This window comes from Lolium rigidum, chromosome 6 (assembly GCF_022539505.1).
Source record: "Lolium rigidum isolate FL_2022 chromosome 6, APGP_CSIRO_Lrig_0.1, whole genome shotgun sequence".
Classification (NCBI taxonomy): Eukaryota; Viridiplantae; Streptophyta; class Magnoliopsida; order Poales; family Poaceae; genus Lolium; species Lolium rigidum.
In genome coordinates this window covers 77,034,645-77,047,537 of record NC_061513.1, presented here as the reverse complement: position 1 = coordinate 77,047,537, position 12,893 = coordinate 77,034,645, and the positions used below count along the sequence as shown (strand labels likewise).

Here is a 12,893-nt window from a genome sequence, read left to right as displayed (position 1 = left end):
TGGAGTGGCATACTTAGCTAGCCACGCCTGCTTCTCAAGGTCAGATCCAGAAGCCCCTCCTACTGTTCCAGAAGTCCCTGCTGTTGCAGTCTGGTTTGTACGTGCCCAGCTACTGCAGTCTGGCACATATGCGCACATGTATCCGTGTGGGACCTCCTTGGGCGCTTCATACAAGAACTGGTAATCACTAGGATCGCCACCGATCTTGTAAACGACGAATGCCGGTGAACTCGGCACTTCTGGTGCTGCCAGCGCGAATGGCAGTGGTGGTCGGAGTGCAGGTGGTATCTCTCCTTGGTGAGTCCCTAGAGCAGGTCCCGATGGAGAATGCGATGCTTCATGATTTCTGGACCACGCGCAGCGCGACACGCTCCAAGGCGTTCACCGAGGCTCTCGGGAATGGCGGTGTAGCGAATGAGCTACCATGTGATTCACCTCTGACGCGAGAGACACGGTGCGTTCTTCGAAGGAGTAGACAGAGTCCACTCCATCGAGCGCGCCTTCGGTGAGAACCCTTTCCACCGATGCCGTGTGAGCGGGTCCTGCGGAAAGAGCCGATGAGGTCGGCTTCGAAGAGAGCTTTGACATCGTCATACTTTTTCTTGAGCTCCTCCGTCAGATCCTCGTACGTGACTGGATCTTCCGCCATCTCTGATGCGGATGATGATGCAGTTGATGTCGAAGACTGTCCCACCGGGCGTGCCAGAATGTGTTGGCCACCAAAACCCACCGGCGAGTAGCGACGGGCAACACGTAGAGCCGGGAGGCTCCCAGAACTGCGGTAGGCCCTGGTCCCTCGTGCGATGGCCCGCAAAGCTCCGGCACGCACGTCCGATGCTGGTGCAAGGGCGTGCCACCTGACCTATACCTGGTCAGGAAGGTGATGATTTGCTTCGCTTAGTTTCCTGCATGGCATACACGTAAACATTAAATACGAGCCTCGATCGGCTCTCGGGTTGTCTCGTGAATCGGCTCAAGGAGCCGATCCACCCATGATTCGTATGAGGTCTACGACAACATGGTGATCCTGCTTGATCAATATTAAGTTAAAACGATCTACGACGATCTAGGGTTTTCACCACATAATCGGAACGTCCTACACGTAATTGAGCACGGCAGCCACGCAAGATGATGATAAACCAGCCCTAGATAAGGCCTAAAAACCAACATGGAGTTGATTCCCGGAACATCTTGTCTAGGGATAGCAAACTACACCCTACGTACTACTTGGATCCTTCAACCCGTTTGCAAGGCCTAACTATGTAGATATTAAACTAATCCTTGAAGAACAAGGAGCGATCGTAACGGATCGGATCTACTGAACAATGACTAAGCAAGGTGCCACCCTTGCACCTCGGATCGGTGCAAGGGTGGCTAGATATCTAGGGGTAGCATGGCTAGACAAATACATCAAGAAAGTACTGATGCTAACCCTAACATATCTATGATAACTACGTTGCTCGCCATCAACAAGGCTTCAGCACGAGCAACGGATGAACAACGAATAAACTTGATACTGCCTAGATCGCGAGATGCGATCTAGGCAGCATGGTGCTTACCCGGAAGAAACCCTCGAAACAAGGGGTGGCGATGCGCCTAGATTTATTTGTTGTGAACGTGGTCGTCCTCTTTATCAATAACCCTAGATACATATTTATAGTCCGTAGACTTTCTAACGTGGGAATAATCCCAACCGTGCACGAGCCAAATTCTACCTTTTAGTCCTAACCGACACGTATCCTACTATATTTACAGATACACGAGCAATTTAGCCCAAACTCTTATACAAGGCCGATTCATGCATATTTTCCATGTATATTCTCCAAGCCCATCTTAATCACGGCCCACATCTGATCCGATTAAATTCTGGTGATAACACGGGTATCCAAGAGGACTTGAAGGGTATAGTGATTCCAATTGGATTTCTGATGCTAAAATGAAAGCCACAAGTGGATATGTTTTCACTCTTGGTGGTGGCGCTGTTTCCTAGAAGTCTTGCAAGCAGACCATCTTAACGAGGTCAACTATGGAAGCAGAACTCACAGCATTAGAGATAAAGCTACTGTCGAAGCGGAATGACTTCGTGAGCTCTTGATGGACTTGCCTATGGTTGAAAAACCAATACCGGCCATCCTCATGAACTGTGATAATCAAACTGTGATTATTAAAGTGAAAAGTTCTAAGGATAATATGAAAAGTTCCAAACATATCAAGAGGAGATCGAAGTCCGTCGAAAGCCGAAGAACTCCGGAGTGATAGCATTGGATTATGTCCAAAGTGCTAAAAATCGCGGCGAGATCCTTTCACAAAAGGACTATCAAGAAATATGATAGACCTTGCATCGAGGGAGATGGGTTTGAGACCCACTTGAGTTGCCGAGGGGTAACCCAACCTATGTGATCGGAAATTCCGTGAACTAGGACCCGGGAAAACAAACCGGAGCAAGCGAGTTGAGAGAAAATTTAATACTCCCACTCCGCTGCAGATGCAATTCTCTCATAGCTACTGTAAGGCAGAGTTGACAATGTCTTAATGTGTTACGAGCGGCTCTTGATGAGCAAAGACGCCGTCCTACGGGCGATCTTTTGAAGAACACACCTATATGAGTGACACTACTGGTCATAGTGTGGGAGATTTGGGTGAATCTCTAGTAAGCTCATGAAAGGCCGAGGAGTATGAATTATAAGCTCCACCCGAGGGAAGGCTATGGTAGCCTAGTACCGTGCCGGCATTGAGCGAAACTTGCTGCACAAAGACTGACAATTCAAGGCATAGTCCATTGTTCAGTTGTAGTCAAGCGTAGCACCTTGCCTAAGTGGAAGTTCAACTTAACAGTCTCCACCGAAGTGCAGTGAATGGAACTAATGTGTCATCTGATGAGCATATGAGATCTGGTGGGGGATTGTTAAATGTAGATGGGCTGCAGCCCAATAAGGCAGCCCATGTAGTCTACAATTCCTGAAATCTCAAGGCCCATCACGTTGGCAGCTTGGGACAGCCTTGGGGGACAAAGTTTAGTCCCACATTGCTAGTTGGGAGAGAGTTGGAGTGGTATATAAGGGCTGATGTTCTAGTCATTCCAAGTGAGTGAGAACAGAAAGAGCCCTCGCGCACTCCTCCTCCTCCGCCCGCCCCGTCTCGGCACGGCACGTCACGCACGCACGTCGTGTTTCGTGACTCGAGTTCGAGTTTGAGACACACTCAAGGAAGCCTAAATTTTTTGCTTGGTGCACCAACTGTGTTGGGTACGTGTCGACCTGCATGTGCATGCTCGCCGCGTGTCCCTGGCTTCCTACGCGTGTCAACGCGGTCGGGGCGGCTCTCCTCCCAGGCTATACAAGGAGACCGATCAGATCTGGAAAACAGTGCTCTTAGATCTCTCTCGCGAAGTTCCTTTTGCTGTGCTACTCTCTAGTCTTCCCCATCCCGGCGACTGCGTGCACATCCATCCGGGAGAGCAGGCCTCCGAAACCCCGTCCGTTGAGATCCTGCACCGGGAGACGGGCGATAAGGTTTTTGGGGAGCGTCTCGGCGCGACTGCTCACTGCTGTTCGTCTTCTTCTTCGACAGTTCGGCTGCTTCATCGACAGATCCGACTACATCATGGGCGACATCAACAACTCCCATGGTGGTGGTGGTGCTGCTACTGGTGCGACCTTCCCGGTCGCGATGTATGTGCTTTTCCTCTCTTACCTTGCACTGCTACTTGTTCCATATTCAGATCTGATGCATGTGCTTAGTCTGATGTGTTTGATTAAGTATGCTTGTGCATCTGTAATGTTGCTTTCGGTAATTAAACTCACACGGAAATTGCCTAATAATCCAACATATTTTGGTGAGGCTTACAAACTTCTGATGACATGTACTATGATGAGGTGGCATATACTAACTACTCATGTGATGGTGAACTGGCGCCTGGCGGTAATAGGATGACACCATTTTTGAAGTGATGGTAGATTGACACCATAGTAGTGAGGATAAAGTTGTGATACTATGTTTTATAAAAGAATCTAGCTAAGCTTTCCATAAAGTCTCGTTTTCACCTCGGTAATTTACCACAGCAGAACGGTAGAAGAATCGTTCGCCAACACAGACCGTTTCCTCTCTTGGCGTGCACTTCACTTACTGATTTTCCTATATTCTGCCATCTTCAAAAAAAAAAACACCGTGAAGATTTGACACTTACTACATGCCCATTCTTCTCAAGAGATCCCATCAAATCTACCGAATCTCTCTAAAGTATTGAGCTGCTGACCTTTGCTTGTACTGGAATACATATTCTTTTCCCTACACTGTACTGTTCCGTAATTCGCTGCAGTAGACTGGGCAGGGGCAGGCTCCGGCACATGAACAAACTCTTTCTAGCTTCACCTTTGACCAAACTCCAGCAGAACAGGACTGCACGCACGCACACAATTGTTCAGAGATAGACTGATTGAGAGTACTGAAAAGGTTTCAGCAATCTGTGGCCAGCGAGTATGAATGCATCTTCTCCCCCACGTCGATGCGCCACGCACAATGGCTCTTCAGGTCTACTAGTAGTTTATGCTTGAAGGCCCTACTTAGGCAAAGGATTAAGCACTAACCAGCATCTAACTCGCAACTTGGTCACAAATCAGCTCGCGACAAGTGTGCTCCCAATCTAGCTAAAGCTCGAGCCATATCCATAACATCTCAGGCAAGGAGGCCAAGACCAAGACAGAGGAGCTCCTCTGAAGAACAAACACTTTTTTCCTCATAGAGGGTAGAATCTTTCTAGTATTTGGTGCATGACAAGGCACTGATGTCGACGTCCGAATTGAAAGAATCGGAACACAGAGACATTCCCAAACCAACCCGTTTCCATGCACCTCCCAGGAATTCCATTATTTCTCGGCGCAAGTGGGGGTTTTCACAAAAAATGGATCGATGGTGCATCATATCTGATATCTGGTCTGGTGGTGCTCTTGTTAGGAATGGAGATACGAGTAAACTAGGATTTGTGTGTGTGATATGTGGAGGAGTATTATGGAGTGAGCGAGAATATACTAGTTGACAAATCAACTCCTCTGTCTCTCTCTCCCCTTGTGCTTTCAACAATAGAAGAGATAGGAAGAAGGGAGGTCGATGGAGGTGTAGAACAACTTCTCAAGCCTCCCCATTTTTAAATAAAAAAGCTTGTGCGCCTTTCTCCATTACTAGTATTCTTTTTGGAAACGTTTTTTCTCTCCCTATTCAATGCTTCTTTAGGTTGAGAGAGTACTTGCCGTCTCAGAGGCGAGAGGCAGAGCTCGACCAATGGGAGTTGAAAGGTGGTTACGAGGAGTGGAGCAGGAGACAGAAACCCTGACAGCAAAGGCCTACCACCACATCCATCTCTCTCCTCCTCCTCTATACCCCGGCCTCCTCCTTGATCACATCTCTCTCTAGCCTGTGAAGGGAAAAAAGATAGACAGGGTCGTAGGACGTGGTGAAGAGGACAAGATCTTCTTTGCAGTACAGTGGATGAAACTCCAAGGCGGATTCAATTTGCCAGTGTGCGGGAACCGAGAAGCGCCGCAGCAGCAGGGGAGCGCCAATCCCATCATTCATCCCCCCCTCTGCCGCCCCTCGCATGCTTGCTCCAGGATGGTATGTACACATGTTCTCTCCCTATTTCTCTCTCTGGTCCTAGCTCTTTCCTCTCCTTCCTCTCCCTTGCAACCTTGCATGTACCACTCACTCCCCTCTGGTCTCTCGTTGCCAGCAGAAGCAGCAGAGCTGGTGATCATGGTGCAAGGTGAGGAGGAGAGTTCCTGGAGGATGATGGCCAGCGTCCATGACCACGACATACAGCATCTGAACCAAGCAACGCTCGCGTACCATGGAGGACTCCACCAAGCCCATCATCATCACCATCACGCCTCCGCCGCGCCGCCTACCAGTAGCTTCTTGTACTACTGCTCGATCTCTTCTGCTCATTTTCCTTGCAAAAAATTCGTTTCTCTTTTCGAGCTACCTATCCTCTCTAGCTCAAGCTCTTTCTTCATGCAACAGGAGCTAAGCTAAGCTAGCAAGATCAGACCGACTTTTTCCTGCAACTAGTTTTCAAATCCTTGAGTGGGCTATCTACTTGTTTAGTTTTTTTTTGCCTCTCTTCTCGCCTGCCTCCTTTTTAACAAACTTATTCCACGCACACACACACATATATGCTTATGCTCCTCCCATTGGATTACACCTCCAAACGCACGCACCAATTTCTTAATGCCTAAGACCTGAATGAATCCTACAAGTGATTTGGGCACCGAGGCTCCATCTTTTTCTCATCCTTATCTGCCCAGCTCGATCTTATTAACCGTCTCTTGCTTTAGCAGCCTACGCCTTTCCATTCTCGAAAAGCCTTTTTATCCTGTTCGATTGATTTCCTATAGCTACAGCTAGCATAGTAAGCTAGCACTGGTGATGACGAGCTCTGTGCGCTCCTTGTTGGGCAGGGACTTCCAACCCACAGCCGCGGCCGCCGCCTACTTCGGGGAGCTGGAGGAGGCTCTCATCAATGGCGGCGCCACCGCCGGCGGCATCGGCGTCGATCACCGTCACCCCGGCGGCATGATCACGAGCGACGTGCAGACAAAGTGTAAGCTTCTTCTTCCTCCTCCGATTTAACCTTACCCACACACAGAAATAGATCGTTTCCTGTTTTGCTCGCTGCCACACATGGCATGGCGATGCGGGAGACATGCCTCGCCTTTTGCATTCCCACACAGTATAGGCAGTGCGAGTGCCCACTGCACTGCCTCCGCCACATGCGGCTAGCTTGTGTGCGGCATAAATGGTGAGACAAAGACATCAAGGGTGTCGTTCTCCTCCTCCCTCCTCGCCTACAATATCAACAGTGCGGCAGCAGCTTCTTCTCGAGCTTCCCTTTTCCATGTTCCTCTACAGCTCCTTCTCGAGCTTGTCTCTCTCTCTCTCTCTCCGCCATGTTCATCTACAGCTTCTTCCCGGAGGAAGAGAGAGAAGAAGGATGAACAGGATACGGGGAGGACATGAAATCGATGAGGAGCCCGCGTTAATTGAGTTCTCTTTGTATGCATGCAGCAGCGGCAGGATACCTCGCGGGAAGGCCCCCCACTCTGGAGATCTTCCCTTCGTGGCCAATGCGACACCAACCACAGCAGCTGCACAGTGTAAGGACCCGCTTCCCATGATCATTCACCACCCGGCCATTTACTTCCCTCCTCTGCTCGTCGCTGAACCCGAGGAAAAAGATGGACTTGTTCCTCCTCTCTTGGCTCCGTACCCGCCACCACGAGTAAAGAAACCTGCAAGAGTGGGGCGAAAACGTGTTCCCTCCCTCGTCTCAGAGCGCGCACATTGATTCGAGTTATTTTCGAGTGTGTGTGTATGTGTGGCGACCACTGATCACTGTAGTCTGCGTTAATGGCTGAACAGGGGAATTCGCAGTCAGTCGGGAGCACCACTGACTCGAGCTCAGCTCGGAACACAATGGCGCAGATGGTGTCCCCAGCCAGCAGCGTCAGGCCCTCGCCGCCCTCCTCCGACGAGCAGCGGCACGAGGTCATGATGGTAACCACTGACGATTACAGCTACAAGCCTGGCGCCCTCGCTGCCGCCGGCCCTCCTCCACCACCTGCCGTCGCTGCTGCCACGGCAAGCTTTCAGCAGCAGATGCAGCTGCACGGAGGAGGAGACCATGACAAGGTACCGCTCCCCCGCTCTCTTGACCTTTTCCTATCATATCGCAAACGTACTGTACTAGCTAGACCCGCCCCATCCCAAAGAGTTAGCACAGGACACATCGCCTCACTCGCCACTCATTCACTCCGTCCTTGTTACTCCCCCAGCAGAATAATCTTGTCAAATCGCCTTGGCTTCTTGATAGAATAGATGGTGATCAAACTGTTTAAAGGAATTGGTTCCTTGTGGTGGCAGCATTGCTCTGTCGTGTCACCGTCCCCGGACTGGGTTTGCACGGCCGAGCAGCAGTACGTTTGTCATGTTTGTGTACTCATCACACGGACTAGCGCAACAAGCCTACTAGCTACCTGGCTAGATTATGTCTCTATGATAGCGTCTTAAGGTACTAGCGGTACTAGTTAGTGAACACAAGGCATGTGCCCTTTTGCATGCTTGTTTGGGAGGAAATACATAGGCAGCACTTGCATCTCTAGATGATTGATTTGACTAATGACATCTGGTCAATGCTGTATCTGGTTTAGAGGACACACACACACAAACACATCATGCAAATCATGGATGGAACTTGTCACCTTAAATCGCCTTTTGTCGCACCCAGGGTCGGTGGATAGACAGATATAAAAGCGGGATCATCATACCATGATAACCCCCGTCTTATCTATCTCACCTCCCTTGCGCCTTTGCAAAGCGGCAGCGATGGTTATGGAGCTGGGACGGCCAGCAGCATAGCTCGCTGTCTCCGAGCCGTCGGTGTCACCAGGGACAGCTACAGCCAAGAAAGTTATGGAGGGAGATAGATACATGATGGTTTCTGTACTGGCTGCTGCTGAGGTGTTTTGCTGGATCAAAACAATGGATAGGAACTTTGGCTCCAATGCACCATCTTGTTCCCTGTAGCTCCAGCCTGCCGCTGTCTTTGATGTTGAGATGTGGCACTGTTCTGGTATAGGAGAGGAAGGAACGATGCTACTATACACTGCCATGTTGCTCTAATCCCCTGCCTTTTTTTTTGTACAGCGGAAACATGGATCCACAAGAAAAGATGGCAAGTTGGTAGATTCCAAGGTGGGATGGCTACTGTTTATCCAACCCACTCATTGCTTGCTTGCTTGCTGCCTCCTGGAACTGTATCATCTCATCTTACATGGTGGTTAAACTAAAACTCGCAGACGGAAAGGCGATTAGCGCAGAACAGGGAGGCTGCTAAGAAGAGCAGGCTGAGGAAAAAGGTGCCCGCTCAAAACATCCATCCATCTCAATCACCGACACTTCAAATTAATCACTTCTTGGTAAGACTGCCTTTGATTGTCCTTTTTTTCACAGGCTTATGTGCAGAACCTAGAAACCAGCAGGGTCAGGCTCCAGCAGATGGAGCAAGAGCTCCAGAGAGCCCGGTCTCAGGTTGTTCCAACTCCATTTCTCTTGTCCATTTTCACTGCCTTTGATAAATTATTTCTTATCATTTTTTTCTGCCAAAATTGCTTGGTCCAGGGGATGTTTCTCGGGGGCTGCAGTGCAGCCGGTGACATGAGCCCTGGTAATCAGCGCCCGCCCGTTTAACTTTTTCTTACTCTTACTGCAAATCCTGAAACATCTTTTTTTTTTACTTTTACCTTTTAACCTTAGTAAGTTCTTGCTCCGCCCTAAACAATGCTCCATGCAGGAGCGGCCATGTTCGACATGGAGTACGCTCGGTGGCTGGACGACGACGGCAAGCGGCTGACGGAGCTCCGCAGCGGGCTGCAGGCGCACCTGCAAGACAGCAACCTCGGGCTCATCGTGGATGAGTGCATGCACCACTACGACGAGCTGTTCCAGCTCAAGGCAGAGCTTGCGCGCTCCGACGTCTTCCACCTCCTCACCGGCGCCTGGACCACCCCCGCCGAGCGCTGCTTCTTCTGGATGGGCGGCTTCCGACCGTCCGAGCTCCTCAAGGTCAGTATATCCCTTCTTCCCATGCATAAACGACATTGAAGAATGATCCGTGCACGCACGAACGAACGAACGTACGGCTCTTGAGGCAGCGTCCCGTACTGAGGCTAGCAGCTGCATTGCTATCATGGGCAGATACTGAGCCAGCAGCTGGATCCGCTGACGGAGCAGCAGATGGTGTCGATCTACAGCCTGCAGCAGTCGTCGGAGCAGACCGAGGAGGCGCTCGGGCAGGGGTTGCAGCAGCTGCACCAGTCGCTGGCCGACACGGTGGCCGCCGGCACGCTCAACGACGGCACCGCCGCCCCCAACTACATGGGGCTCATGGCCATCGCGCTGGAGAAGCTCGCAAGCCTCGAAAGCTTCTACCAGCAGGTCAGCATGCATCACTCCTCTTCTTGCACTGCATCATCGATCATCAACTGCCTGAAACTTGCTGTTGTTAGTTCATAACCCATACAAGTAATCTCTTCCATTTTAATCGAATAATACATGAACAAAAAAAATGAACTAAAACTGTAACTACAGTAGAGTGCAGTGGTCCTCCTTTGTAGAAACGCTAGCTGCTGGCCCTACGGAGCCCTGACCTACTTTCTCCATGACAGGCCAACTTTCTTGACAGAAACCAGCAGATTAAACTTGTGGATAAGCATCATTAACACTTTTCAGCATGCATAATCAGCTTGTTATTATAAAACTGAAAACGAGCTAATGCTTCCGGTACAGCCACTTATTCAATTTTTTTCTAGAGGAGTCGGTGGGGGCCAAAGGTTTATTCCTGATCACACATTTGTACGTGCACCGGCATATCTAGCACTACTATATACATGTAGACACATGTCACTTTCTACATAAAGTCAATAGACGAATACATACGGTTGCTACTGTGCATAAACTATGTTCTTTGTGCCTCTACCCCCTTGTTGTGCCGGCCACATATCTTCTCTTGTTTCTATTCGCTTTTCTGTTTGCTGGTACCACAACTGAGGCCCACAAGCATAGCAAGGAAAATCATTTGATGTCTCGTTTATGATGTTCCATGCCTTGCAAAAGTTGCTACGGTTCCAGTCCATGAATAGTGCTCTTATAGGAAAAAACACCTATAGTGGTGAGGAAAAGGACACAGCCACCTAAACTTCAGCTCCATGGACAGGATACTCTGTGATGTTCCATCACAAAGTGTAGAAAATACAATGGTCTTGACTTTTTATGGGTTATCTTCTTTCTCAAGGCCTCAACGGATAAAAGAAGATTGAGACCTCCATTTTGTTTTTCCTGCCTTTCTGAACCCTGATTCCGTTGAAGATATGTTGATTGTAGTTTGTGGATGTAGATATATGAAAGGTATACGGCTAATTAATAATTCTAGGATCATGATTGGAGCAATCATTCTGCATAAAAGTTTCCTATGAAAAGATCGTGAATGTATTTAGATATACTTGCATGAGAAAAAAATCTACTCTCTCCGTCCGGAAACAAGTGACCATATTTGTGTAGATTCGCATCTATTTAGACGTGTTTTAGTGAGTAGATACATGCGAATCTAGACAAATCCGAGTCACTTAAAAATAAATCAAAATGAAGATGACCACAGAAGATACTTCTTAGTTTTCAAAAGTTATGACTTTTGCTCATACTAAACCTAGATATCCCCCTTTTTTTGTTTTCATTCTTTTCAAGTGTGCTAAGATAGATAGTCGACATGTCAAAATCATTTTTCATCTGTTACACCATGAAAGGCCCTAAGCTATCAGAAAAGAACGTCACATTAGAATAATCCTTTGCAAGAAGCTTTGAACCAGCATCCAAAGTAGAATATAGCAGTGAAAAGAACCTAGCATTAGAATATGTATTCGCGTGATCTTGTATATATAATTCCAGCATTATAAGCCGTGTCAAATTCCCAGCCAAGCAAAGATACAAAACTGTATAATATCACATCTCATTATCTTGGGTGACTTACTTGCAAATGTGCAGGCTGACAATCTGAGGCAGGTAACGTTGCATCAGATGCGCCGGATTCTAACAACCCGACAGGCGGCTCGATGTTTCCTCTCCATTGGGGAGTACTACCGCCGGCTACGAGCACTCAGCAGTCTCTGGGCTTCCCGTCCTCGCGAGTAAGATTCTGACTCGCTCGGCTGCAAAAATTGTGCACTTCTTAACTTTGTTCCAAGTTTCAGAAGAAAAAAAAAACATATGTGAAACCCCTCCAGTGAGTCACTTAGTAGTGATTCATTAGAGAGATTTGATATGTGTCTTAAATAAAAGTATATTTAAATGAAATGAACATGGCTGACAATGACTTGCACCTTCTGTTTCTACTGCAACAGGAATTTCATTGGGGCGGAGAGTCTTAGCCCCACAGGACCTGAGCTGCAAGGTATGCACCACCAGCTGCAACAGAATCAGTTCTCAGGATTCTGAGGCATTTCCCAGAAGGTGTAAAATTAGGTGTCGGTGATCTTAGAGAGGAGAGAAAGAGGGATTGTAATGTTCTATCATTGATTAAAGTATTTGAGAAAGCAGCATCACTAGGGGGAAAAGCAGGCAATTGTTGGGGTGCATGTTGAGTGCCTCTCACCTGTTCCAATGGCTATTGAACTGATTGAAGAGTTAGCACAGCCAATTTTGATGCAGAGCAGAGCAAAGCAAAAGCCGGGGATACATGGCTGCTCAAGGAACCGAGCAGACAATTCCACTTACAGAACCAGACAAGAAAATTTCCATTAATCTTGCTAAACACTAACAGTCTGTAGATTAAATACTAAGTTTTCCAAGTTTATTTTGACAAGAGACCTTTAGAGATAACACAAGAAAACATGGCTGGAAGATGAATTTTGGATCCACTCAAATCATTAAAAAAATCACACCAGCTAATCAACAGTAAGTTAAGGACAACAGCTGCAGGTTACTGATTAACACTGATAGCACAATTATTACAGATACCACAGATGGAAACGGGAGATGATTTTTACATGGAAAACACAAACTAATGAAATATTTTATATAGTTTTTTAACAAAACTGCCACGAAAGGTCAACAACAATGTAAAATAATCAGTGGATAACATGAAGAGCAATATTAACGAATACATGTTAACCACCGTAAGGAATCTTATATTAACCTAAACAACAAATCAAAAGAAGCAAGTTCAAAGGTAATAATTGACAAATAAATGAAAAAGAATCAGCTCTGGTTGTGGGTGCTCCATTGGTACCAGATCTCAAGGGACTAAATAACTCAAAATCAGCTGTCATAGCATCTAGCAGAAACTGTTA

General features: G+C 47.9%; 1 protein-coding gene across 2 annotated transcripts; it reads left to right on the top strand.

The window, feature by feature from the left end:
* The first annotated feature begins 5,070 nt into the window (after positions 1-5,070).
* Positions 5,071-12,146, top strand: LOC124660154 (transcription factor LG2-like). Of its 2 annotated transcripts, none has more exons than XM_047197948.1 (13): positions 5,071-5,610; positions 5,722-5,912; positions 6,453-6,595; positions 7,060-7,148; positions 7,414-7,683; positions 8,698-8,745; positions 8,850-8,909; positions 9,004-9,081; positions 9,172-9,217; positions 9,344-9,615; positions 9,748-9,987; positions 11,590-11,732; positions 11,946-12,146. In XM_047197948.1, the coding sequence occupies exons 1-13, from the start codon at positions 5,485-5,487 to the stop codon at positions 12,037-12,039; spliced, it is 1,800 nt and encodes a 599-aa protein (XP_047053904.1). In that variant the 5' UTR covers positions 5,071-5,484; the 3' UTR covers positions 12,040-12,146. The 2 variants fall into 2 exon arrangements, with proteins under 2 accessions (XP_047053904.1, XP_047053905.1); XM_047197949.1 differs by having other exon boundaries at positions 5,500-5,610; positions 5,726-5,912.
* Positions 12,147-12,893: the final 747 nt, after the last annotated feature.

What these genes read in the sequence shown, in the direction of transcription:
- LOC124660154 (XM_047197948.1), top strand. Translation starts at nt 5,485, where the DNA reads ATGAAACTCCAAGGCGGATTCAATTTGCCAGTGTGCGGGAACCGAGAA. An exon ending in GAGCGACGTGCAGACAAAGT is followed by an intron (nt 6,596 to 7,059) that starts GTAAGCTTCTTC and finishes GTATGCATGCAG; the next exon opens with CAGCGGCAGGATACCTCGCG. An exon ending in GAGGAGGAGACCATGACAAG is followed by an intron (nt 7,684 to 8,697) that starts GTACCGCTCCCC and finishes TTTTTTGTACAG; the next exon opens with CGGAAACATGGATCCACAAG.